The sequence below is a fragment of the Pogona vitticeps genome, chromosome 3 (assembly GCF_051106095.1).
Source record: "Pogona vitticeps strain Pit_001003342236 chromosome 3, PviZW2.1, whole genome shotgun sequence".
Lineage (NCBI taxonomy): Eukaryota > Metazoa > Chordata > Lepidosauria > Squamata > Agamidae > Pogona > Pogona vitticeps.
The window spans coordinates 242,176,039-242,203,255 of record NC_135785.1 but is presented as its reverse complement, the minus strand read 5'-3'; the positions used below and the strand labels follow the sequence as shown (position 1 = coordinate 242,203,255).

The 27,217-nt window shown below is 38.5% G+C and overlaps 1 protein-coding gene across 1 annotated transcript in view; it reads right to left on the bottom strand.

Moving 5' to 3' along the window:
* The window catches only part of MIPEP (mitochondrial intermediate peptidase), a 67,889-nt gene that overhangs the window by 19,310 nt on the left and 21,362 nt on the right, over nt 1-27,217 (bottom strand). The window contains exons 12-15 of the mRNA XM_020811088.3: nt 23,056-23,133; nt 20,985-21,189; nt 18,638-18,747; nt 3,851-3,925 (exon numbers count right to left, since the gene is read on the bottom strand). Of these exons, the coding sequence (XP_020666747.3) occupies nt 3,851-3,925; nt 18,638-18,747; nt 20,985-21,189; nt 23,056-23,133 (468 nt within the window). The remainder of the gene's footprint in view (nt 1-3,850; nt 3,926-18,637; nt 18,748-20,984; nt 21,190-23,055; nt 23,134-27,217) is intronic.

The window sequence follows — 27,217 nt, the reverse complement described above, 5'->3', positions numbered from 1 at the left end:
ACAAAAAGACAGTGGACAAACGATAAATAAAAGCTGAGAAGATAAGAAAGCTATTTGGTAAATAGTTATCACTAAAAGAATATGGCAGCTGAAGCAAGCAAACATATTTGTTTGCTTTTTTCAGAAGCTACTGAGTTCAAGAGGTTTCCACACTAGGTCTGCAGAAGCACATGACACATATCTGACTCTGAAGAATCAGGGATGTAATTCTGATAGCACAAACGAAACTGCATTTGAGGACACTCTTAATTCTGGACTATGTGCAAAGGGAAATTTTGAAAAATTAGCACAGCTAGGAACCATAAGAACAAATGTGCTACAGCTCTTCCAAGGAGAAAAATCAATGGAACTCCACTAGTCTGTGCTGCATTGGATTTAGGCCAGAGGCAGACTGCCAAACCCACAAAATTTTAAAAGTCCTTCTGCGGATCCCTTTGAAGCTGCTCATGACTAAAAGGCAGAGGCCAGAAGAACTGACGTTCTTCCTCAGCTTCTCGAACAGATTGGCAGTATCCCCTCTGGACGTCTAAGGGGAGAGTAAAATTTGGAAAACTCACTTCCTGTAGTGGTATTTCCAAAGAAAGCATTGCTCTAGCAGTTATCCCCTTTTAGATCCCATGCGTTCCCCCCCTCCTCCTTATGAAATGAACATCCTTTGAGAATGTTTAACACGGACTGGATTGCACCCAGATATTTCAAATTTTAAGAATGTATTTTCTTGCTTCAAAGAACCAGCAATTATCTGCCCTGTGGAACTTGATACAGGATGTTACAGCATGGCTTTGTAAGTGCAAGCTACCCACTACTTCCAGTCTTGAGTCTGCCAGGCTATAAAAACCAAACACTTCTGTCATGTCCGAAAAAAACAAGGCAGGATTTTTGACATGGGGAAGTTCAGAAACAAAGTAACTGTAAATATGTTAGCAATACTAAGCATTGATGAGAGATTTGAAAAAAAGGTGAACTACTACAAAGCATTACACTGGTTCTAAATACAACAGTAATTTTGTCCTGAGACTTGTTCTCGTTTTTGTGGGAGCCAAAGTTAACTGCAGAAGGTGAACCCTATTGCAGAGTGACTCTCCAAAGTGTAAAAGTGCTTGCACATGAAAGAATCCCTAAAACAACATGGAAAGGATGGCACTACGCGCCATGAGGTTTTCTTAAACATGCAGAAAATTTAAAATGCATCTCCTAATCTGAAGGAATCCAGTCCAAAAACGCCTCCTATGAGGAAAAAAAAAAGAGGTATGTCCCTATCTTGGATTTGGAATTCCATATACTTCCAGGCCAGCTATGGCTTTGGAGCAGAAAACTGAAGGGGAAAGAGCTAAGCATTTAAAGGTATAATTAGCTAAGCCTTGATATCCTGCGGTGGCTTGGAAGAGACAGACATTTAACCGCAATTATGTTTCAGACTCTTCTGGCTCTTTGTAGGATGAGGTGGGTGACCTAGGCATAACATTTAGTCACCCTGCAATTTCCTCTGAAAGCTTTGTGTTCGAAAAGTTGCCATGAGAGTGAAGAGAGAGAAAATGACCCTGTCATTATGGCCCTTTTTGTCACCAAAAATAGGCTCAATATTTTCCAGAATGGTATGCGTAAAAAGGAGAAAACCTGACAGAGGTCTTATGCTGGGTGGTCATCTCCCTCACTGGAAGTTTGTGATGAAATAACTGCATTATTTATTAACTAAGCCCACAATCTGAGCTCCAATATTTACACAGAACAAGATGAATAATTCATACTCTTTGAAACTTTCTTGGGAGTCTCTCCACAATTCAGAAGCTAGGAAATACTTGGGAGGTGATGCAAGACCCTTTTCTTTGAGCTAATAGTCACTTCCTACTTACTGCTGAGCCTCGTGGCACAGTGGTTAAACTGCTGTACTGCAGCCAAAACTGTGCTCACGACCCGGGGTGCAATCCCAGGTAGCCGGTTCAAGGTTGACTCAGCCTTCTATTCTTCCAAGGTCAGTAAAATGAGTACCCAGCTCGCTGGGGGGGGGGGCAATGTGTAGCCTGCGTAATTAACTTGTAAACCGCCCAGGTAGTGCTTGAAGCGCTATGGGGCGGTATATAAGCAGCACGCTTTGCTTTTTTTTAACTGCTCAGTTCTAATCTAAATAAAAAAATCAATAAATGAGCAACCTCATATTTCAGATGGCAATCAACTCAACATGAAGCAAAAACCACAATCACTGGAGAATGATTGAATACTATGATCAGTTTTCATCTTAAATACTTGAGCAGGGCTGCCTACCATAAATCATACAGCCCAGGGTTTCATCAGGCAAGGACTGACCTGACCTGTAATGTGAACTAAGTATGAGCAATCAGACATATGTAAAATGATAGCATTACTATACATTTTCTATAATCCCTTGCCCATCTGCCTTAGAACAATTTATTTCAGAAGATTTTTTTCACCAACTCTGTTTTTAATGAAGAGAAACAAATGAAAAGGAGAATTACCAGTCAATTTGCTTATTGATCAAACTTGCTGCCCTATTTATTTATTCTTTGATTAATCTCTCCAAATGGCATTATTAACCTAAATCATATTGTTTAATTTGATATCACATAGAGGACATAATGTCATTGTAGAGGGAAACTCGCACATGGTAGAGTCGCCCCATGATTCCACATTGCATGCAAAGCCACTGAACATGCACAATGAGAAACTGCATGAGAAATTTCAACAGAGAGCATTTTCTCTGTATAGTAAACTAGAGTTTGCTTTCTTACAAAATATCCACACACAATTTTTGCCTATAGTTTTGCTAGAACGTATTCATTTATTGTAGATTTATTCTGGCTTATGCTCTTACCTGGATCTTCACATCTAACATATAAACACTTCTGAAAGATTGTTGCTCCTGTTTGCATACCTACTTTCTGAAAAACACACAGCAGTTTAGCAGACTTTGCTAGTCAATTGCCAGAATGGAAACTGGATCTGGTTGCTCTCACTCTGCGCGTTTAAGGACTAGACTGTGGGACTGCAAACTATTTAACTCAACAGATCCACTAATTAAATATTTAAATTTAGGAATCCACTGTGATTTCTCAAAAGCAAGTAGGGATACCCTTCTAATCATTTATCTATGCACCAATTTTAGAAGGCAGAGGCACAAAGATGAACAGAGACATAGCATCATGTGCTTACTCCTCACAGATGTTGGAAGTAACCTTAAGAATTGTTAACAACTGTGTTTTCTCTTAAACCACAGTCTGAAAACTTCAATGCAATGATTCAGATTGGGGTTAAAAGAAAGGCTAATATACCTGGATCACATTGGTACCTTCTTCCTTATCTTCACTTAAAGAAGATAGGTAGAATTCACCTACGATGCAGGAAAAGAACATATACAACCAGGAAATGTATTCTGAAAGCTGACTACCTCTTTCTTAAGTTACTGAAGAATCATGTCTGCACCACCTCACCCAAGATGTTAACCATCACAGATCTCCTTTGAGTTTTTTTCCTGGTGTATTAGAAATCTGTTATTTTTTATTAGCTTTCTGGTGGCATGCTTTAACCAAAAGTCAATTTTGTAATTTGCTTATCTCTCTTTTTCCTAAATTATACTTCACTCCAACCTGCAGATATAATTTTAAATAAATAAATATGGTCAGTGGGTAACTAGTTAAAATCACAGTTGTTATTTTCAAGTAAAAATGTGAGTAAATTATTTTGTGAAATAAAATTCATTTAAAAAATTCTAATATGGTACTGATGTGACAGAGTACGTATATCACTGAATTATATCTTTATATAATACTGGGCTAACGGCAGATCTGTTTCAAACTCATAATAGATTAAATTCATGTAAAACCAGTCAACATACCTGAAGCTGCATATCAGCAGCAGCACAAACTTTTTTAGATTCACAGAGTCTTGACACCATGTTTTTGGGCAGTGGCTTGAAGAGAGAGAGAGAAAAAAGTTGAAAACATTTTGAATAGTTTTACATATATATAGCTACTGAACGCAAAGGATATCCAGTGTAGTGTAGTGGATAGAGTGGTAGACTAGGATTCAAGAGCTCGGGGTTCAAATCCCTGCTCAGCCATGGAAACTCACAGGGGAATGTAAAACCAGTAAAAGCACTCCTTAAATATGTCACTTACCTTGAAAGCCCTATTAAGGCATAGGTGACTCCCTTTCTTTTGGAGGGACGACCCTTGCCGCAAAGAGTGAGGTCCGCAGCTTGGGGATACATCTGGACCCGGCGCTAACCATGGAAACCCAGGTGGTGTCCGTGGTCCTTTCTGCCTATTTTCATCTATGGCGGATTGCCCAGCTGCGGCCATATCTTGATCGGGGGGCCCTCACTACTCTAGTCCACGGGCTCGTAATCTCGAGATTAGACCATTGTAACGCACTCTACGTGGGGCTGCCTTTGAGGCTCATGCGGAAACTCCAGATGGTCCAGAATGCAGCAGCCAGGCTTATTAGTGGGGTGAGACAATATCAGCACATCTCCCCCACTCTGGCTGCGCTGCACTGGTTACCTATTCGTTTCCGCATTGACTTCAAAGTATTAATGATTACATATAAAGCCCTAAACGGTTTGGGACCTCAATACTTGGCAGATCGCTTCCTCCCACCCAGATCTACCCAAGTCACCCGACATAGCCAGCAGGGACGGCTGAGGGGACTGATGCCGAGGGAGGCCCGGAAGGAGAAAACAAGAAACCGGGCCTTCTCGGCGGTCGCCCCTCGGTTGTGCAACACACTTCCCACTGAAATTCGGCTGGCACCCTCGCTGGGTGTGTTCAAAAACCAACTAAAAACATGGTTATTCAGACAGGCCTTCCCCCCAGCCACCTAAGTTCTCCCCCCCCTTTTTTTCTGGTTCTTAATGTTGCCATCTTGGATAGTATTAATTATAATAATTGCATTATGCTAGTTACTTTCTACATTGTTTTAATGTGTTTTAATTTTTGTAAGCCGCCCCGAGTAGACGTTGTCTAGAGGGGCGGGGTAAAACTTGAATAAATAATAAATAAATAAATAAATAAATAAATAAATAAATAAATAAATAAATAAATAAATAAATAAATAAATAAAAGTCAGTACTGACTTGACAGCACATAACAAACACTAAACAAAGAAGATGAAAGTCACATGAAAGTGCAAATGATGTGCGAGAACATACTGAAGGCTTTTAACTAGAACGTGAATCACCCGTGATTAACACAGTTTTCCTCCAGCAACAAGAAATCCTTAGATACAGTACACTTGTTCCAGTAATCAAGACTCAGAAAATAAGCTTGTGTTTACCTTTCCATGACCGCTCAAAAACAAAACACAACTAAATACAATGTAGGGCATGAGGGAAATGACTTGCTATTACAAACAGATGTTTTTCACCACTCGAGAGATTAACACTCAGAAATACCAGCTACGTGTATTTTTTAGTTTATGAAAATACTCCTTGCTTTGCTTTCTCTTGCTATCCTCCTACCTTGGAGACAGAAAGCAGTAGAAGTGAAAACAAAGAATCAAACTGCATGATAAAAAAGTTGAAGGTATTTTTTATAAAAGAAGCTCCCTTGAGTGATGAATGATGTCTATCACACACCATGTGATTTTGCCCTTACATGTGTTGCATTTAGCCTGTTTTGTTCAGTGATTTATCACTGAAAGTTAAATGTAATTTGCAAGTCTGATAGTCAATTATACGTCTCTGAGGAAATTCCATTGCAGGACACCAGCCAGATGCCTTCTTAAGTCAAGCTGTGCCCAAGAGCATTTGGCCGGGAAATAACCTCTATTAGGTCATTCTTTTACTGTAAGGAGGAGAGAATTTAGGGGAAAGCCCTGCTTTGTGGCTCAAACAGTACACTCCACTTCCTGGTGCTAAAAGCCATGAACTGAAGAGACCTTTTGCTATAAGAGAATATACTACTAAAGACTTCCCCATATATATATATAAAATGGCCCCCCATATATATATATATATGGCCCCCCATATATATATATAAAATGGCCACCTGTACAATGGCAATTATATCGCCATTAATGGTATATTATTACTGACTAAAGATTTAGTTCTTTGATTTCGCTTTGTGTGCAGCTCATGCACAGTGAGACAAACTCATGTGCATCCTAAAACTGAGAAACAAAATATTTAATCAGAGGCAATCTGCACTGATAATTACATCAATCTTGTCGTGAAAGTAGAACCCACCCATTTTGACTCTGACCATTATTACTGTACAGGAAACAAAAGAGGAAATACTGTACTGTATGCACAAAGTACGACCTCTGAACTTCATTTGATATCTATTAGTGCTAAGAAGACACAACTCTATGGACCCAGGAATACTACCTCAGGAAACAGCATCTTTTCATTTCGTTACTGCTAGTGACATTAAGATGCAAGATAACTTTTGTTACATATTCTGGAGGGGAGAAAGGGAATGAACATGGACTGCTGTTTTCAGTAGCAGACTTACACTTCCAACAATGTAATGTTCTACCCAAGAATTGGCAGAACCACAGACTCTAAATGTTTAAAAGCTTCTGTCTTCTAAAATAGAACACAGATGTCTAGCATTTATAAAGAACTCTTTAATCATTCCAAGAACTTTTCAAATGAAGTATTCAAAAATTGTTTTACTCAGATCAACAAAATTTCATCACAAGACAAGTGCATGTTCTGCATCAATCTAGAAAAACTACAGCAAAGTTTATAAGACACAAGTTATTGTATAAAAGCCATTGAAAAGTAGAGTAAATTGTCACTGACTAACTAGATGGACTCTGGAAGTAAAGAATTTATAAGAAATGCTACCAAACTAGATGTCTGCTTTACATAGTAGTTAGGCAAGATCTGTAATTTTCCAGTCCAGAAAATAGCAGTATAGTTTTGAACACTGACAAATGTTTAGTGTACAAAGTTGGAATCTTCAAGAGTACCATTCAATCTATGCACTTCATATTGTCATAAAATGTCTATTTTAGGGATCTAGCCCCCAGATATAGGCCCTTTGATTATAAAAATCTTCTGACAAGAGAAACCCATCCCCAGAAACTGTAAATAATATAAACATGAAACACAGAAATGCTAGACCACACACAGGCCTAACAGCATGAACAGCGGAGATAAAAGGGAGACAGGTGGACTCAAGGCTCTCCTTTTACCTCTCCTAATAAAAGAAATGAAAAGTTGAAAACATAACCTACTCTCTAAAGCTGGTAATGACTATTTTGCCAGCGTATCCTTTATTCCTCCAAGCTTCACAGCTGTAACCCATAATGATCTAGGTGGTATACATCGTTTAAAGGGGGAGGATAAGGTGCTGCATCCTTGCATCCTGGCCTGTAACTTAACTCACTTGGTATTAAAAGATGCATAACATAAACTGGAAAGAGCTTGTGGCAAAGTGAATTTGATGTTGCTTTCTCCTTTTTTGAGGCTGTAGAATTCTAAGTCACAGCAAGTGGGATAAGCTATAATAAGGCCAAGTTATTATGAAGCAGTTCTTAGTAATCTCTCACCACCCATCTCCCTTGCCTCACTCCCATTTCACAGCAATTCTAATCCCTATTCAAAATGCCTATTTTTAAGTAAATATTGAGAGACTTGGACTGTGAGATCTTCCTGGATATGATTTTCATGTCGCACAAAGCAAACCATATGACCCTGAGCCAGACATCGTTGGACGAATCGACACTTTCTGAGGGTAAAAGTTGTAAAGAAAGACTAATGCATGCAGCTTACAAAGGCATGCTAAAAAAGTAACAAATAGAGCAAGACTAGGTTTCAAACATTACTCAGTGGTTCCTCCACATGATACAAGTCAAGGTGCCACAGAAACATAGGAAACTGTTTTATATTGAGTCAGAATATTGGTCCTTTGGCCTCAGTATTGTCACCTCTGATTGGCAGCAGTTTCAGGTAGTCTCACTTAGTAATGCTGACAGAACTAAAGATCCTACACATGTGAAGAGCATGCTCTATTCTAGCCCCCCCCCCAACAGGAATCCTGTCTTATCACTTCCAATTCTAACAGAAGCATTTAAAGAAACCACAGATCTTTACCCCAGGATTTATATACTGCATCATTTGGCAATGAGCAGTTCCCCATTTCTAGTTTGCTCCTTCCCAAAAAAAAACAAGTGGAGGCAAAAGCAATCCTTAGATTCTCTCTCGGGTTTGTTGGTAGAGAACAAATCAGGAATAAGAGAAACTTCCTACAGTACTGCCCAACAACGTAAGAAATCAGCTGTGGAACAAAACGCCGGTTTATTGAGCATCTTCTTCTGCAGACAGAAAAGACCAAGCAGCCTGCACCTACAGGCCACTTGTTAAGGAGAAGTCAGACTGTGCAACCAACAAAACTGAATAGCTGTAGATTCAGGACAGGAAAAAGTAAAAATTCTTCTGCATAATTTATTCTTGGCACTCATTATAAAATACAGTGCTAGCTGTGGGCCTAGATGATTTTGAAATCCATGAAACAAGTTCATGGAGGATAACTATTACCCATGTGACCTAAAGTGAACCTTCACAATTAGAAACAATGTACTTATGAATAACCTGATTCCGTACCTGAATTCCCTGTTTTTATGTTTTTCAGAGCCATTTGGCTGGGCACTACCACAACAAAAGACTTTAAACTAATCCCCCCACCCCTATTCTTGTGCTTTACATTTCTTTCTTCCCAGCTGTGATCCACCATGGCCATGGGACATCAAAGACAGATTGTCCATTTGCACACTCCTATAGTAGATTTTCCCTTGTATTTCAAGATGTAAATACTGTACTGAAAATCTTGACAGTCAATGGGCTTATTTTATAAGGCCCTAGTACATAGTTATAGCCAAACTGAATCTTTTTCACCAAAAAAGTGGGGGGGAAGTGTGTGCGTCTTATGGAGCGAATACTGCCCCTCCAGGCCACCATTGCTGGCTTCTAAGGCCTCCAGAGGCCTCAGAAGGCCCCATGGGGGTCCCCCCAGGCCACCATCGCTGGCTTCTGAGGCCTCCGGAGGCCTCAGAAGGCCCCATGGGGGTCCACCCCACCAACATCGCTGGCTTCTGAGGCCTCCGGATGCCTCAGAAGGCCCCGTAGGGGTCCCCCCGCCACCATTGCTGGCTTCTGAGGACCTCCGGGAGGCTTTGAACCGGTAAGGTGCTGCTTTTTACTTTTTAAAAAAAATGTTCTGGGTGGGTTTTGGAGGGTAGGTTTGGGCTGGGGGGTATGTTTCTATGTTGCTTTGTTTTTTGGTGATTTTTTTGTAGTCCCAGCGTGGGACTTGCTGTTTATTTATTTTTTATTTTATTTTAAGTTTTGGTATTTAAAAATTAGGTGCGTCTTATGGCCAGGTGCTTCTTAAGGAGCAAAAAATATGGTACCTTTTATTTTTCACAGTTTGTTTGAAATCACATCAAGGAAAGTCAGCTTCTGAACTATCAAATGGCATCCTGATATAAAACAGAACAAAATATCAGCTGGTATTTTGGTAAACCACAATTAGTCTAGCTGAAATAGAAATTCATGTTTGCAGTTCAGTGGAGCATATAGCAAGGACTTATATGTTATCAGGGAATGGGCAACACAAATCACTATGACTCTCTATGGGATACCAGACGAGAACAAACACTTGATAAGACTTTAGTCTAATCCAAAAACCCAGGGAAAATACTATTTTGTCTGTCTGTCTATTTATTTATATGCCGCCCACACTACCCAAAGGTCTTTGGGCGGCTTACAACATTTAAAATACAATACAATTTAGAACAATTAAAATATAATTTAAAATATATATATAAATTGCCATCGGACCCACATAAGGTTATATCATTCCTAAGGTGCAGAGAGTTGTATATACACAGGCACTTGTTTTAAGTGAAAACTATGCAGATATCTATTTTGATGTAAGTATATACATTTGCAAGTTACTTGGTTGTAGTTCCAATGATGTAACTGTAGGACACTGAACACAAACAACTTTCAAAGATGTAAGATTATTTCAAAGGAAAAAAGACGTAGCATGCAAAGCCAAAAGTTGACATTTCAAATACAGTACAAACTGCAGGGTTCCTGGCAGTCCTTAAGGAATTCAGTTATGGAATTTTTCAATTTTTATTAAAATATGTAATTATAATCAAAAACAGCCTTCTTATTAGATGACAGGACGGTGACCAATAGACATTAATTTTTAAAGAAAGAAGAATATGAAACATTCTTTATTTTATAAAAGGAGTCTATGTTCTGTCTCAGGTAAACAGGAATTAACATTACCTGTATTGTTGTTGACAATGAATCAGTATGGCTTTCACAAAGGAAATTCAGACACATTTATCTTTAGAGAAGTTTGAAAATGCCATTATGTATGAACATAGGAGCTTTCATTCTGAGAGCAAATGTAGATGAGTACTCATGTGACTGGGGCTGATCCCCACGTGGCCCCTGCTTGTTTCACCAAACAAAGAGCTCACGCTATGTGCCCCTCAGCTGCCACCAGTTGATTACATCAACATTACCTATTAGTAATAATCAAGGTCCAGGCCATACGTCATTTTAAAACAACCAAATAGAAATTGTTTCTTGTTACAGATATTGATAGAATAAGCAATGTTGTTGACTTTTAAACAAACATTCTCCTTTATCCCTCTCAACCACCACTCTCCTGCCCAAACTCCAAAACTTTTCAACTCTCACTACATGGGCTTCCTTCAGTCTTGAGAGACTAGGGTAACATGCTCTGTATGGAGGACTTGGAACAGCGTCTAGTGTTTCGACGCTGTATGTGAAGCTGGAGTGTTCTCTCCAGAGCACGACGCCTGGGTAAAATAATATGGAGGTACCCAAGCAGCAAATCCCCCCTCTCCACATCACTGAAATAGTCCAACAGAAAGGCAAGAGCCAATACAACTGGTTCCAGTGACATCGCAGGAGTTGACAGAACGACACGAACTGCCTCCGGGACTCTCGACTCTCACTAAACTCTATCTAAACTCCCCCTCCTCCTACTGAGTCTCTTATATCTCGTGACTCTGTCACTCCAGCACTCCTATTGGTCTATGCAGATATCATATGGATATTCATGACCTAGGCGAACCCCACACAAAGTCAGTTGTCAACAAGATGGAAAGTAGCAAAATGTGTAGGGGAACTTTAAGAGCTGTAGAAATCAAACTGAGCAAATGAGGAAAAGAAGTCAACCCCATGAGGAACTGACATATTTAGAAACCACAAAATCTTGAAAATCAGTGGGAAAACAGCCACCACCAAAGAAAGAAATCTAATTCCTTGGTTAGTTGAAAGTGGCTGGTGAAGAGAGTGAGATCATATGCTGTGGGCAAGAGAGGCAAGCTGAAAGGAAAAGCAAAAAGCACACAGGGAATAAATACAGAAACTGGAAGGTGAGCAGCCAAATCTATACGCCTCCTCCTCCACTTTACTTTCTGATCAAGCAGGAAACAAAACAGCACATAAGGAAAGTAAATATAAACTAAAGTACAATGGAATGGGAATCTTAAAATTAGTGGGGTCATAAGCTGGTTGTGAAACTGGCAAGCATCTTGGGGGCTGTGGTGTATAGATTAATGCAAGCATTAAACTTAGAGTGTAATCACAGTGGTTAGAACAAGATGAAAATTATTAGAAAACAGGTGGGGAAACCGCCAGTATTGTAATGATTTAAAATAAATTTATGTGGTACTGCTCTGAGTGCCCCAACTCAAAATATTCATGACAAAAATGGATTATAGTAGGGACATCAAATTGGTTGATAAAATAATATAGAACACAGTATGGAGACTTCAGAGTGAGTCATTTCTACCCGTGCAACACTAAAACTTAGGATCATCTAATGAAATTGAACAGCACAAGGTTCAGAAGAGACATATTTTTGTTTTTACTGTAAGCCACCTAGAGTGGTCTAATATGATCAGATAGGCGGGATAGAAATAAAATAAATAAATAAATAAATAAATATAGTAGGAGTATGGTATCCATGGAAGATCTGTTCCAAGGTCCCCCCCTACAGATACAGAAATTGCAGATAAGTGAAACCGATATATACTGTTTCCCTGAAAATAGGACCTAACCTGAAAATAAGCCCTAGGATGATTTTTCAGGATGCTCATTATTTAAGCCCTACTCCCAAAATAAGCCCTACTTAAGTGAAACCCCGCCCTCCACCATTATGCAGCAACCAGAAGAATACGACAGGACCGTATTTGAATAAATGTAGATAGTTGTACATGAAAAAAATAAAACATTCTCTGAAAATAAGCTCCAATGTGTTTTTGGAGCAAAAATTAATATAACACCCTGTCCTATTTTCGGAGAAACACAGTAGTATAACATTTGGTTCCCCCTAGTGGCCACTTTTGCTAATACATTGCGGAAATGTGCATTTCTATTTTTTAAAAAATTTAATATTTTCAGGCAGAGAATCAGTGAAACCGCAGGTATTGATCCCACAGATATGGCAGTCCTACTGTATTAGTATTTTTTCACATTAGATTAGATTCACATTTAAATTAGGGATTCTCTGTAAAAAATACCTGGTCGCTTAAGATAGCTTTGGCAAGAAGAAAATGGTGTCTCTCTCTCTCTCTCTCTGTGTGTGATGTTAGTGTGAAGAGTTTGGCATAGTCAATGTGATGAAGGGCACACCCCTTTATATTCTGTGCATGATTGTCAAGATTAAATGCATGTCATTCAAACAAATCCCTCAAAGCAGTGTTTTATAACAATCCTTAATAGTTCTGAGTTGGTGGAAATTAATCACAGCTGGCATTTTTGCAATAGAGTTAATTTCATCTTCAGATCAGATAACCTTATCATCACATCAAAATTCATCTGGGTATCAAGGTAAACATTGTTTCATTGGCTGAATACTCCTTTTCTCTTTAGAGACTGCGAATAAGTCACTTTTTCACTCACGGTGAACAAAAACATTCTCTAAATATCCATATCTGCAACATCTATAAGCTTTATTTATCCAATTCCTTCTATGCTTCATATGTATGAAAGGAAAATTCAAAGTTATTGAAAACACATAACTTGAAAGTTACAGGCACATTGACTTCATCTTACAGAAATCAGTCTTACGGCTATGAAAAACTACAGAAACAAATGCTTAAAAAGAAATTCTTTCTTGTAAATTGTGAAAAGCCACAGGTGTGATTGTTATCCAAATCCTTACAACTATAGAAAACTACAAACAGGAGTACATTCAAAATATATAAAAGCAAAACTTAAGTAGCAGGCAAAATTTTAATTGTTTTAATGAAATTTTGTGGGAACATAATAGTATAGTAGAAGTATACTTTAATAATCAAAAAGAGCAAGAAAATGCTTTAATTACATCCTAAAAATGCAGACACTTATAGCCTTAAAACGCATAATCAGAATGTACCAAAAAAACCCAGAGTACACCTCCATAATAAAGACTACATTTCTAAAAATGTTATAGTTTTTAGCATTAGATCTTTGAACAACTGATTATAGCCTTTAGCATATCACATAGAAATACAGTAACGCCTACAGTTTGACTACTTTGACAAATACTTTGAGATTTGCTCCAGAATTATAACAGTTCAATTAAAAGGTTTTTTAATCACCTGATACAAAAGCCAATGTGAATCAGCCCCAACCCTTTTTGCTTCCAATTTGGAGCTTCCTCCCTGTTGCTGGGGTCTTCTATTTTTTGTCAAGCTGTAACTATCTATATACAATACTGAACTTTGACATATTATGTGCCATTAACTCATCTGCAATTTATGGTCACTATTAATTCATTCTGTCCAGAAAGTCCTATCATTAACAGCTCTGCCCAAATCTTTTAAATTAAAACCCATTATGCTCTGGAGAGGACACGCCTCGATACACAGCACGTTACCATGGTCTCTCGAGACTGAAGGATGCCTATGTTATGTTACTTCTTTCACTGAATCAATCCATCTTCTGTAATGTCTTCCTCCTTTATTATTGCCTTCAACATGTTCTGGCACTGCTATCTTTTCCTGTGAGTCTTCTTGTTTCATGATACGGCCAACATCTAACAGTTTAGTCACGTTTGCCTCTAATAAGAGTTCAGGCTTGGTCTGATCTACAACCCATTTACAGTATTTGCCATTTCAGTGGTCCATGGTATCCATAAAGCTCTCTACCAACACCACCTTTTTAAAGAATCAGGGTTTTTTTCTGTTAGCTTTCTTATTCTCCAATTTTCATATCTGTATATAATAATAATGAATACCATAGTTTGAATGATCTTCAGCTTAGTGATCCAGTGATACACGGAGTAATCTAGTGATACACGGAGGTTATGACTGCCCTTGCAAATGTCAATCTCTTTTTGATTTCTTGGTTTCAGTCTGAAGTCTGGCTTAATAATTGAAACAAAGTGTAGAAAATCCTTAACAATATCAGCATCTTCGCAATCTACATTAGTTACATAATATTTCTGTGGTTATTATTTCAACCATCTGAATATTCAATTGTAATCCTGCGTTTGCACTTTCTTCCTTAACCTTCATTAATTACAATTTCAGACCACTGCTGTTTTCATATCATTTGTCTCATCTGCCTGTCTTAAATTGCTGATGTTTCTCCATCCAATTTTCATTCTTTCTGCATCTGAATCTAATCTAGCCTATCATATGAACTGATCTATGTACAGATAGAACAAAAAAGACATCAACCACTCTGACATCTTTGCTAATGGAAAACCATTTTCTTTTTTCTGTATTTTCTTCTAACTTTAGCCTACTATCCAAAGTACAGGTATCACTGTAAAGAATCATCGGACGTTGTGGTACACCTATTTCTTCCACAAAAACCCATCATTCTTCATGATGAACACAACTGAAGGCTTTACGGTAATCTATGAAACATATATTGATTTTCTTCTGAAATTCTTCTATATGTTTTAATAGCCAAAAAAATATTTGTAATGAGATCTCTAGTGCCTCCTCTTTTTATGCATCTAGTGTGAACATTTGACACTGCTTGCTCCATATAAGTTTTGTTACATACACGTGAGCAATGCTTTGCTTGCATGGCCCATTAATGCAATGGTCCAATAGCTGCTGCAGTCTTTTTTACATCTCTTTTCTTTTTTAGTCTGTGGACCACTGCTTTGATTTCCATAACTGCTGGCATGTTCTTGTTAGGATTTTGACAGGTTCTGCAAGTTGAAATAGTTTTACTAGTATCTTATCTATTCCTGGTACATCATTCCTTCTAGTTGTTTTGTGTCCAGTTTCCACTTCACTTTCTCAAATGAAGGTTCTTCCTCGAAAGATTCTTCTTTGAAGGAATGCCTCATCTTTACATCTTAGAACTGCAGAGCTGGAAGGGGTCAGGTCCAGCCCCTGTCAAGGAAACACAGTGGGGAAACACTCCCAGCCTCTAGCTCCACGACCGGGTACCTAAACCACTGAGCTATCCAGCAGTTCTTCTCTCTGTTCTATCCTGTTCAGATAAAGCATACCCATGCTTCTTTTTCATCATCCCTTTTTTAAATTTAAAATTGCCTTTGATTTCTTGGATTTTTTAAAAATTGCTCTTTAAAAAAAAAACCTCCCAGTAAATATTACAGTTCTCTTTGTCTCTATATGCTAGTCACAAAAAAAGTGCATCGAAAAATCTGACCCTATTTCTATCATCTTTCATTTTAGCGTCTCATCTATTCATAAATATTTTAAGAGTTTCATCAGCCATCCATTAAGCTGCTTCCTACAGGTATGGTGTTTTCACATTCTTTCTTAACAATATATATGATTTCAGTCCACAGAACTTCTGACTGGTAGTCAAATTATTCTAATACTGTAATGCAAATCTATTCTTTAAGTTCTCCAGGAATATTAGTATTCTGCTTTACCTTTTCTACCCCATCCACAGAGAAATGGCAGTTCACAGGATGTGGCAGCTGCCGAGAGATTTGCCCCCTCCCCCGCCCAAATCATCCTTGAAGGCAGGATTGCCCTGCAGGGCTTCAGTCTTTCATTTACTCTTAGCTAGCCCCACTGACTCAAAAGGACACATTTCACATTGTATTAGACAGACGTTTATAGAAAAATGAATAGAGTAGAAAAAGTACAAAGATCATTTCCTCATAATATAATAATTAACATAGAGTTCACAAGATGGGTTGACAGCTGTTAAGATCTCCTTTTTAAAAGGAGGATCAGACAAAATCACAAAGTCTGTCCATTACTATTAGCCAGGATTGCTAAAGAGACTGTTTGGTGCTATTCAGAGGTTGTATAATTCTGAATACCAAAAACTGGGAACAATGAAACAAGACTGACATTTTCCTCAGGCTATCGTCCTAAAATTTCAGCAGATATTTGATGGGCCACCGTAAAAGAATCATGCTATATCGGGCAATGTGCTTCTTAAGTAAGACAAAGTAGAATCATTTCCTACATAACTTCCAAACGATTTTCCTAGTTCAACATTTAGCCTCATTTTTTGTTCTGAAACCAAGAATCCTTAATGAAGAGATTTTTGCAAAGAGTTTTAGTAAACATATTTGAAAGCATTAAATCACAGCAACAATTCTCAGTTACCAAAAGCAATTAATATAATTAAAATGAACAATAGGTCTGTTCTTAAATTCTTACTACTTGTCTGCATATGCATAATTACAGGAAATGAAGTGATTAGTATCAAACTGTTTAAAGCTGACTGGAAGAAAAATAAGACAGTAGAGTCTAAACTAATTTCTAAAGTATTTAAGAGAAGCACACATCTGATGACAAAACAGCAGTAACCAGGTTTGAGTTCTAATCCTATATTATAGCTCACCTTGTCCATCCTTCAAAACTAAATTAAAGCTAACTCAATTGCTTCCTAGTCTGTAATTATTTTATGTCAAACATCTTCCATCACAAAACAGACCAAGAATATTTTGAATGAGTCACATAGTGCCCCCAAATTTATGGACTAAAATGAAACAATATCTGTTAAGGTATCTGAAAATATAAGTGGCATACAACACTCAAAGTCTACGATAGACTACTAGGTACACTTAACCGAAAGTAAACCTCAGCAGATTCAGCGGAGTTTACTTCCAAAGAAATTGCTTAGAGTTCTACTGTGAAAATCCTCCTTGAATATATTTATCTTTTAAACCCACATCATTCTAGAAGTCCTTTTCTATATTGTGGGATACCGGGGTTGGAGAAATATCACTAATACCATTGTAAAGATGCCCTAAATCCAACTGCTAATGCAAACTGGATCAATTATTAAGTGGTAGGTCAACATTTGGAGGGACGTGGTGGCGCTGCGGGCTAAGCAGTCGTAAGATCGAATCCACGCTATGGAGTGAGCTCCCGTTGCTTTGTCCCAGCTCCTCGCCAACCTAGCAGTTTGAAAGCATGCAAATGCGAGTAGATAAATAGGTACCACCCCAGTGGGAAGGTAAAATGGCGTACCCTAATCACACTGGCCACGTGAAAACGGAAACTGTCTTCGGACAAGCGCTGGCTCTATGGCTTGAAAATGAGATGAGCACCGCCCGCTAGAGTCGGACACGACTGGACTAAAAATGTCAAGGGGAACCTTTACCTTTACATTTATGTTTAGCCCTCTGATTTAATAGCTCTGTTTTAATCAGAACTGTAAAGTAGATTTTGGGCCTTTATGTTTAGATGCCTGGGGTATCTGGAGCTCTGCTAAATATGTGACAAATAAATTCACTGAAGTATATTCATCTTGACCTGTTCTATCAACAAGGAATGGTATACAATGGATCCTCATTAGAGAGAGGCACAAACTGCCAGTTTAGTGTTTTGTTATGGCTTGTTTTTAGGTTGAACAGGTGTTTGGTGCTTCCCAGCCCCGCCTGCTCTGACAGGTGCCCACTTAGAGGCAGTGCACAAAGGAGGTGGGGGAGGGAAGTCAGGGCACTGCCTCTGAGTGGGTGCCTCCCAGAGGAGGCAGGGCTGGGAAGCACCGCACACCTGGTTGGCTGAAAAAGAAACCAGCGCAAACTGCAGAATCAGCAGGTCATGCCCAACTCTAATCCTGATCAAAGATCACCTGAACATTCTGAATTCACACTACTCTCTGTAGGATTTGTATGCTCACATTATTTGAAAATTATGTAATATGCTTAGGAAGTACTTAATTTTTCTTCCTGTAATAATGAAACTGAATTGTTTTCTAAGACAGAAATAACTACAGTCGTGCCCCGCTTTACGATTGCCCCGCATTACGACGAAACCGCATTATAACGATCTTTTTGCGGTCGCAATTGCGATTGCAAACCGATGGTCTGAATAGAGGTTTTTCGTTTTGCGATGATCGGTTCCCTGCTTCGGGAACCGATTCTTCGCAAAACGACGATTTTCGGACAGCTGAATGGCGGTATTAAAATGGCCGCCGGGTAAATAAGATGGCTCCCCGCTGTTTTCTGGGACATATTCCTCGCTGCACAGGGACCGAAAATGGCTGCCCTATGAAGGATCTTCGCTGAGTTTCCAGCTCACTGGAACGCATTGAAGGGGTTTCAATGCGTTCCAATGGGCTTTTTATTTTCGCATTACAACGTTTTCATTCTACAGTGATTTCGCTGGAATAAATTAACATCGTAATGCGAGGCACCACTGTATTTTAAAAAACTTAACTGTAATTTCTAGATATACTTACCTGTCCTGTTTTATAGTGTCTTGCAAATTGGTTCACCACTCGATAGTCATTCGCAAAATATTCCATCAGGATAGAGGGCACTTCAGCAAAGTCAGTAGAACATCTTGTCCCTGAAGGACACAAAGCATTAACAAGCAGGTAACCATAATGTTTACATGAACTCCTCTGTCTATGCTCGTCTTAGTTTTCCATTTGCACTTCTGATGAACTGTGATAAATCTTTCATTAGGTAAATATTTCATTTCTGTAACATTATTGTACATATTGGCAGGCCAGTTAAATTATAATCCTACACGTTTTACTGCAAATCACAAAGTAAAACACAATATTTGAACAGCTGGGTGAGGCACCCTATAAAGTTGAGGATCACACCCTTTATAAACTTAAGCCAGGCTGCAGCCAATCTGGTCCCACATTAAACAACAAATCTTTAATTGCCTTAATTCTATAGCCAGGTACAATAAAGCTATAAAGCTGTACTTGAGAATTTAATCCCATTTACAAATATTATCATTCCCATCTATCTGATGATCTGACTTAATTTGCTTTTCTTCCCCCCAAAATGCCAGTCATTTGAAGGGGGATTTTTTTTTGCTACTTCAAGAAATGTGATGAATTAAATTCTTCTTGTTGAAAACTCTTTCTCAAATGCAGTGTCTCTTCTTTTGTGTCTCACACATTTTTGAGATTACAGTAGCAAATATTTTCAGATTACAGTTTTCTTCCGTTTTCCTTACTATTTGATATATGGCATATAGACTCCTGAAGGAAGTAGTTCTATTTGAGATATGTGTCTCCCAAACCACAATATATCATTTCTGTGAGACTGTTTTTCTTTAACCTACCAGGGTGAATGCCGCTTGCAGGACAAGTTGTATGAATGACATGGACATGTTGATGGTAAGGCAATAGATAACACTTCTATTCTCTGCGATGATGTGCACACATCTCATGCTTTCCTTTCCTTCCCCCCTTTTTTTCCTTAAAAAAAAGCATGGGGGACTGGCAATCTTTATTAGCCCTCTTAAAACTACATTATACTTGAACAGGTGATGCCATCTGCCACCATAATACCTGATCTCATATGATTTCGGAAGCTAAGCATGATTGGGTGTGCATTTGGATGCAAAATTACCAAAGAATGCCAAGGATCTCCTGGTAGGGCTAGCAGAGAATTCAACCTGAAATGTTGCAGGGCCACTATGTATCAGACTTGGCAACACTTAAGTGGACAGATCAATGGTCCATTTTGTATCAGCCTCTTATGGTTCGGTGACCAGTTCAAGGGATGTAAGGGATAACATGTAATTTATATTGCCCAGTTGCATCCTTATAGCACAGTGATTTTTAACTGCCACAGGGGATGCTTTTAGAGCGGCAGCCAGCTTTTCAAGAAACACGTGAGCTAGGGGAGAAACTCAAAGCAATACCTAAGTTCCAAGACCATCCCCAACCACTGACAAGCCACAAGGAGTAAATTTAAAGATGAATTGTGCCACATCCTCTCAAAAAAAAACTTGCAGAGTTATTTTAGTGCTACCTGTAGTTTCTTAATTAATATAGACAATCCTGTGATGGAGGTTAAACCTACTCCCTATCCTATCCATTGGGAATTAAGTCTGTTCCTGCACTGCATTGCCCCGGTTCTCTTTTCCCATTCAGGCTAAAACATGGAGGTCTCTTGGAAACTGGAACAATTGTTTCCACTTGCCAGGTTTTGATAATGGAATGGAATTAGGTGGGCCAACTGAGATTAAATCCAGATGAGACTGTAATCTTGTTGATCCACTGAATGCCTAGCTGGAGGATCACTGTGTTCTAGATGTGATTGTGCTAACCCCAAAAAGACAGAATTCTGCTCCAGGACTGCTGCTTGATTGTTCTCTGCCTCTGAATTTCATCTGCTATTGGATTTTCAGACAGTAGCAGTGACACCGAGCTTGTTTGCCTAACTACACTGCACACCAGCTGTGACCATTCCTGAATCAGTCTGATCTATGACCCAGTAAGATAAATACTATTCAAAAATAAATAAATAAAGAATATACTGCATGAGAAAACCAGCTGTGACCATTCTCAAATCAGCCTGAACTATGACTTAGTAAGATAAATACAATTAATAAATATATAAAGAAATAATATACAACTCTGAACAATTGGATATACCATTTAGAGCCCAGGAAGTTGGAAATAAGTCTGATAAATTAATTTCAATTGCCTTAAGATGAAACTAAAATATCTACTTGCATTGAAACCACGTATACAAAGTACAAAATATAAGAGACCTGCTTATGAAAAATTAAGGATTAATTTACCTTCAACTAGTATCCTAACATTGATTACTTACCTGTGACATGTTGGTATCGAGTTCTTCCCAGCATAGAATGCATAGCATGTCCCATTTCATGGAAGAGATTCTCCATCATTCCAGGAGTTAACAATGTGGGTGAACCACTTGTAGAATGAGGCAAACTTAGCATAAGGACTACAACAGGAAGTTGATATTCTCCGTTTTCTTTCAGTCTGCCTCCACGTATTGTAAAGTGACAATCCTATTTTTTTTTTAAAAAGATCAGGGGAAAAATCCCCATTTTAATATCAGTTCAGGAAATCAGGCACTTCCAACAGTCATACAGCCTGTGTATTGACATGCAACTGAAACCAAGCTGTTGTACTATACTAGAATTATGATGCTTACATGCTTGGCAAGTGAGACCTTCAGTGTAATTTGATTATTTGATATTCTCTTTGTCAGTTTATTTTTTAAAAAATGGTACCCCTTGTTGAGATGGTGGAATGATAGTCTACTTGTTCAGCCCACGATTCTACACTTAAACATTCAATATGTATGCAGCTCTACTCTTCTAATTTTAACAAAGGAGAGGAAAAAATAAAATGCAATGCAGTGAGATACTTGAGCAATTCCGTATTCTCCTAGCTGCTTCCTGCGTCTCAATTAGGAGGTGCCCCAACTGGGGAAGAATTTAAAAGAGGGGAGGCTGTAGAATGGAGGAGAAAATGGGAAAGTGCTCTTCCATGAACTTCTTCTATTCACAGATTTCAGGATCTAATGCTAAGGACTGATCCAATGCACAGTGACTTAAAGTAAGGCCGCTGAAGCCAATGAGACTTATTTTGGATAAATATGACTAGGAGTACACAGACAAATACAAGAACAGAATTCGCGGTATATGTTGGGAACCAAATTCTGTATCAAGAGTGAATCTGAGCTTGATCCCCTTTCAGATCATCAGATGAAACTAAATCTTCTCAGGTTGTACACTGTTGTCTTAAGCCTGAGAATACAGCATCATACAAATGATAGTGTTCAATAATGATAAACAGAATAAGACGCATGCAGGTTTTGTGGGAAAAAATACCCAAAATGTTATTCATCTTGATAGTCAGCAAAACTCTTATTACCTGCAAGGGTTGCCTATTTTGTGTGTATGTGCGCGCGCTAACAAATTGTGAAATGATACATATCAGCACAAAGTCACTTCAGAGAATTACGGAGAATTATGAAATGTGTTGGCTTAAATTTGCTGTTTTCTGGTATTGCTTTCTGTTATGTTCTCTTTTATTTACAGGGTTCTGTCATTCTAATAGGCATAGTAGACATTACTACAATATTATCTACGGTTCTGTTTACATTGTTTCAAACATATGTGTGAGGCTAGCTTCTTAATTACTAGCTACAGAAAGCCTAGCCTAATCTCTCCTAGTACAATTCCCCTGGATTATACTGTTCCACAGGCAGTTGTGCTAGCAGTTGTGCAAGAACAGAGTGTGCAAGTCTTACACTATGCTGAAAATACACTACCACTTGAGTAGTTAGCTTTACACTACTGGCACAACTGTTCATACAGACTACTGTGACCCACTGATTAAGTCTGTGTTCATCTACATAAATGTGCCTTACCAGACTACCACCACCACTATCCAAGAGGCTATAAACAAATCTTTACAACAAATGCATGGGTTTTTTTTGTTAGCTGGATGATGGCCATGTATTTATTTTAAAATTATCAGAAACACAAAAATGATGGGGAATCATGCAATTGTATGTATGTATGTATGTATGTATGTATGTATGTATGTATGTATGTATGTATGTATGTATGTATGTATGTATGTATGTATGTATGTATGTATGTATGTATGTATGTATTTAAATGTTAAAACAGTAAGCATACAAACATGAAAAAAGAACTGAACAAGTATTATATTAAAATGGTAACTAAAATAGTAGTTATTCAATAGATTGCATCACTAAACTTCTGCTTATTAAAATATAGGATCATTACAAAAATATTACCGTCCCAGAAATGACTTCTAGATTTTACCAACCCTGGTCTTACTCAAAGAATTATTTTAAACCAAAGTTTTCTATAGCATTATGAAATCAGAATTGTTACCTGATGAGGTTTGTCTTGCCTGTGAAAGAAATCACAGTAGATATAGCCCAATAATCCTTCTTGGTCATGGACTACAGCCTAATGATAAAATGTGAAAATTGTGTGAACAATCAAAATAACCCTAAATATTATGGCAATGATTTTAAATTTTTTTGGAACACATGTGACATTTTTATACAAATCGTGGAAACTGTAAACATTTACCTACCTTCCTATCTATGTTTCATACTGAAGTACAAATCTTTCCTATTACTCTTGACAGCATTTAAAACAAAATCTTTCAATTCTACTCAAAAAAGGGCCCACTGAGTTCCATGACACATACTCCTAGACTACAGTTACATCCTAAACTTTTCAGGCATTATTTGCTAGATCAATAAGCATTTCAGAACACTGTTCCTCCTATTTAGCTAAGCAGATGATCCATAATATAAGGAAACAATCAACACCTTTCAAGCAGGGTTTGACATGCTGAATTAAAAATCTGTACCACAATTAAACACAGTAGACATAGATCTATCATGAAGCAGTTATGAAAGATGAAGCAGAAAGATTAGCTAATTCACTTTACAGAGATATGACAAATGACAGCTTCTATCAGCACTTGGTCTTTACAATCTAACTGTAGAGATATGAAAGATGACTCCATAGAGGGTCATACTAAAGGAAAGAAAGAGGCAAAATCTTGGATTTTCAATAGCATCTTATTTACAGACTCAAGGCTGGTATTAATGTCACATTTCTCTACTGCTAAAACGTTAATTTGGGTCTCCTCTAGACAAGATACACCTTAAAAAGCAAAAACAAAATGGACAGTTCATTTCTGTAAGACTAGAAATGCCACACGACCAGCAAAGTTCCCATGATATTTGAAGTCTGTGCAAATCATATGGGTCAATATTACCGTATTTTTCCATTTATAAGATGACTCAATGTATAAGATGACCCTCCTTTTCTAACCCCAAATTAGAAAAATCAGGGATCAAAGGGCTTCCTTTTTTGCTAAGCCCCGTGCCTTGGCAAAAGGCAAGGAAAGTGGCTGTCAAAGTGACTGCTGCTTTTCCTTGCCTTTAGAGAAGGCACGGAGCTTAGCAAAAAGGACAGGAGCAACGCCTCCCCTTCCTTTTTGCTAAGCCCCGTGCCTTTGCAAAATGCAGGGGTAAAGAGCTGCCTTCCATGTATCCAATGCCCCTCAATTGTTTCTCAAATTATTTAAGGGAAAAGTGTTGTTTTATATACGGAAAAATACGGAATATCAAGCTTTCCCCAGAGTTTAAGGGGAAATCTGAGGGAAAGTGACCATGTACTTCAGCTCTTGGTTTCAAAGGAAACAAAAGCATAGTATAGCTGCATGTATATGCTGTATTTTAGGAAATACAATTTTAATAAACTCAGAACAATGATAGTCCCATGGCAGGAGATCCTAATAAGAAAAACAAATCCAAGATGGGTAGGAGTTTAGCTAAAAAGGAAATTCTAAAGGCACAACTGCAAACAATTCCGACAAGAAAAAAAGGAGGTAGACAGCAAAAAAAGACCAATGTAGCTTCACAAAAAGTTCAAAAAACAAAAACAAAAAAGGACACATATGGGCAATGGAAGAAAGGCCACACCTCAAAGGAAGCGTATGGACAAGTAGTAAAGAATTACAGGGATGGCTTTAGGAAGGCAAGAGCCAAGAATGAAACAAAGTTAGTGACACCAAAAGCAACAAAAGGGGAAAAATTCAGATACATGCATAACAAAAGAGAAAAGAAACAGTGGTTCAGCTACTCAGTAGGATGGGAAAATGATACGAACAAAGAAAAGGTGAAAGTGCTCAATTCCGACTTCAGCTCTGTCTTTTCCTAAAAGATAGTCTATGGCCCTCCAGGCAAATGTGAAGTACAAAGGGAGGGGATGGATTGCAGCTTGAGATTGATAAATGAACAGTCAAGGAACACCTTAGTACAGTGGTGCCTCGCTTAATGGGCGCCCCATTTAACGAAGAAATCGCATAGTGATTAACTTTTTGCTATCGCTTTGCGATGTTCCCTATGGGGAAAAATTGCTTTGCGATGATCGGTACCCTTTTTCGCTTACCAGTCATCGCAAAGCGATGATTTTTAACAGCTGACGGTGGTTCCAAAATGGCTGCCGGGTTAAAAAAAATGGCTGCCCGCTGTTTTCTGGGACGGATTCCTCGCTTACCGGGCAGCGAGAATGGCCGCCGTATGGAGGATTTTCGCTTTAAGGTGAGTCTGAAGCCTATAGGAACGCATTGAAGGGGTTTCAGTGCATTCCTATGGGCTTTTTAATATCGCATAGCGATGAAATCGCTTTGCAGCGATTTTTGCTGCACCGATTATCGTCGCTATGCGAGGCACCACTGTACTTTGAATGAGTTCAAATTCCCCAGGGCTGGATGAACTGCATCCAAGGATTTTTAAGGGACTGGCTGAAGAGATCTCAGAACCACTTATTATTTTCCTGAAATCATGGAGGATCTGGTTGAAGTGCCAGATAATTGGAGCAGGGCTAACACTGTGCCTGTCTTCAAAAAGTGCAAAAACGAGGAACCAGAAAACTACAGACCAGTCACCCTGTGAGACTGGGAACACCTTCAAAGGTGGTCAAAGCGGTGTTCCATCTGTCTTTTTACAGGAAACAATGAAGGATAACTGACAGGACTTAATGAAAGATTTACAGGAACTAAATTTAGAGGCAGAAGTGAGAGGAGGTGCTATTTTGACAGGAAGGCAGGAGAAAGGAGAAAAAGGAAAGAAGGAGGAGCAGCAGTTAGTAGATCTCGGAGCGGGAGAAGCATGTTGGATAGAGAAGGTGGAGGAAAAAGAAGATTTAGTAGGTTTGATACAAGAAGACCCCTGGACAGGGGAGTGGGTGGAATTTAAGGTACCGAGAGAGTATGCAGAGAAAGAGTGGAAGAGACAGATATATAGAAAACCTCCATATTGGTGCAAGACAAAACAGAGAGAGGAAAGAAAGAAATATAAAGCTTGGGTACAGAGAGAGACCCAATGGAAGGAACACAACCAAAGTACAGAGAGACCTGGGAAACCCCCTGGGGTCAGTCCATTTCACCCCAACCTAAGACCTATGCCAGGCAGACCAGTATGGGAACCACAGGTGGGCTGGATATTTCACCCCCCTCAGTGAGACCAAGAGTAATAGCAGCAGACAAACTGGGCTATGAGTCTAAATGGTATGATCATGTTTTGAATTCTTCGCCTCTCATGTTTAAGGGGAATCTGTTACTGTTTGAGGATGAAAGGTTTGGCACCGTCTCTACAAAGCAAGAGGCTGATGTTGTTGTTGACAAAGACCACAAAAGTTTGTTATTAAATAAATGTTTTATTTTAAAAAAGGAAGTTTTCAAAGTCATCTTCGTACCATAATGTTGCACTAGGAGGAAAAGGGGCTGACAGGGTTCACACACTCCAACATCAATCCCAGGACAAATTCTGAAGTAAATTATAAAACAACCTCTCTGCGAGTATCTTGAAAACAATGCAGTAATAATTAGAAGCCAACATGGACTGGTCAAGAACATATCCTGCCAAACTAATCCTATTTTATTTTTTTTCCAGATAATCTCCCTGGTAGATGGTGGGAATGTTGTAGACATAATATATCTTGACTTCAGCATTTGACAGTACAGTATGCCCCACGATATTCTGATTAGCAAGCTAACTAGATGTGAGCTGGATGGCACAAGTTTCAGGTGGATACACAGTAGATTACACTTTTCAAATACTTAAAAGATTGTCATACAGAGACGGGGCAGGATCTGTTCTTGTTCATCGCAGAATGCAGGACATGTAATAAAGGGCTCAAGTTATAGGAAGCCAGATTTTGGCTGAGTATCAAAAAAAAAAAGTTTTAACTGTTAGAGCAGTATGACAATGGAACCAATTGCTTCAGGAGGTGGCAGTACTGGAGGCATTCAGGAGAAAATTAGAGAATCATCTGTCAAATCCACTTTGATTTGGATTTCTGCATTGAGCAGGAGGTTGGATTTCATGGTTTTATAGGCCCATTCCAACTCAATTATTTTATGATATTATAAGTTTAGAATACATGGGTTTCTTAATGATTTCCAAATACCTTTATTTTGTTTTTAAACTGCAGGGAGGGTAATGTAATGTTAGAAGTGGTTTTGGGC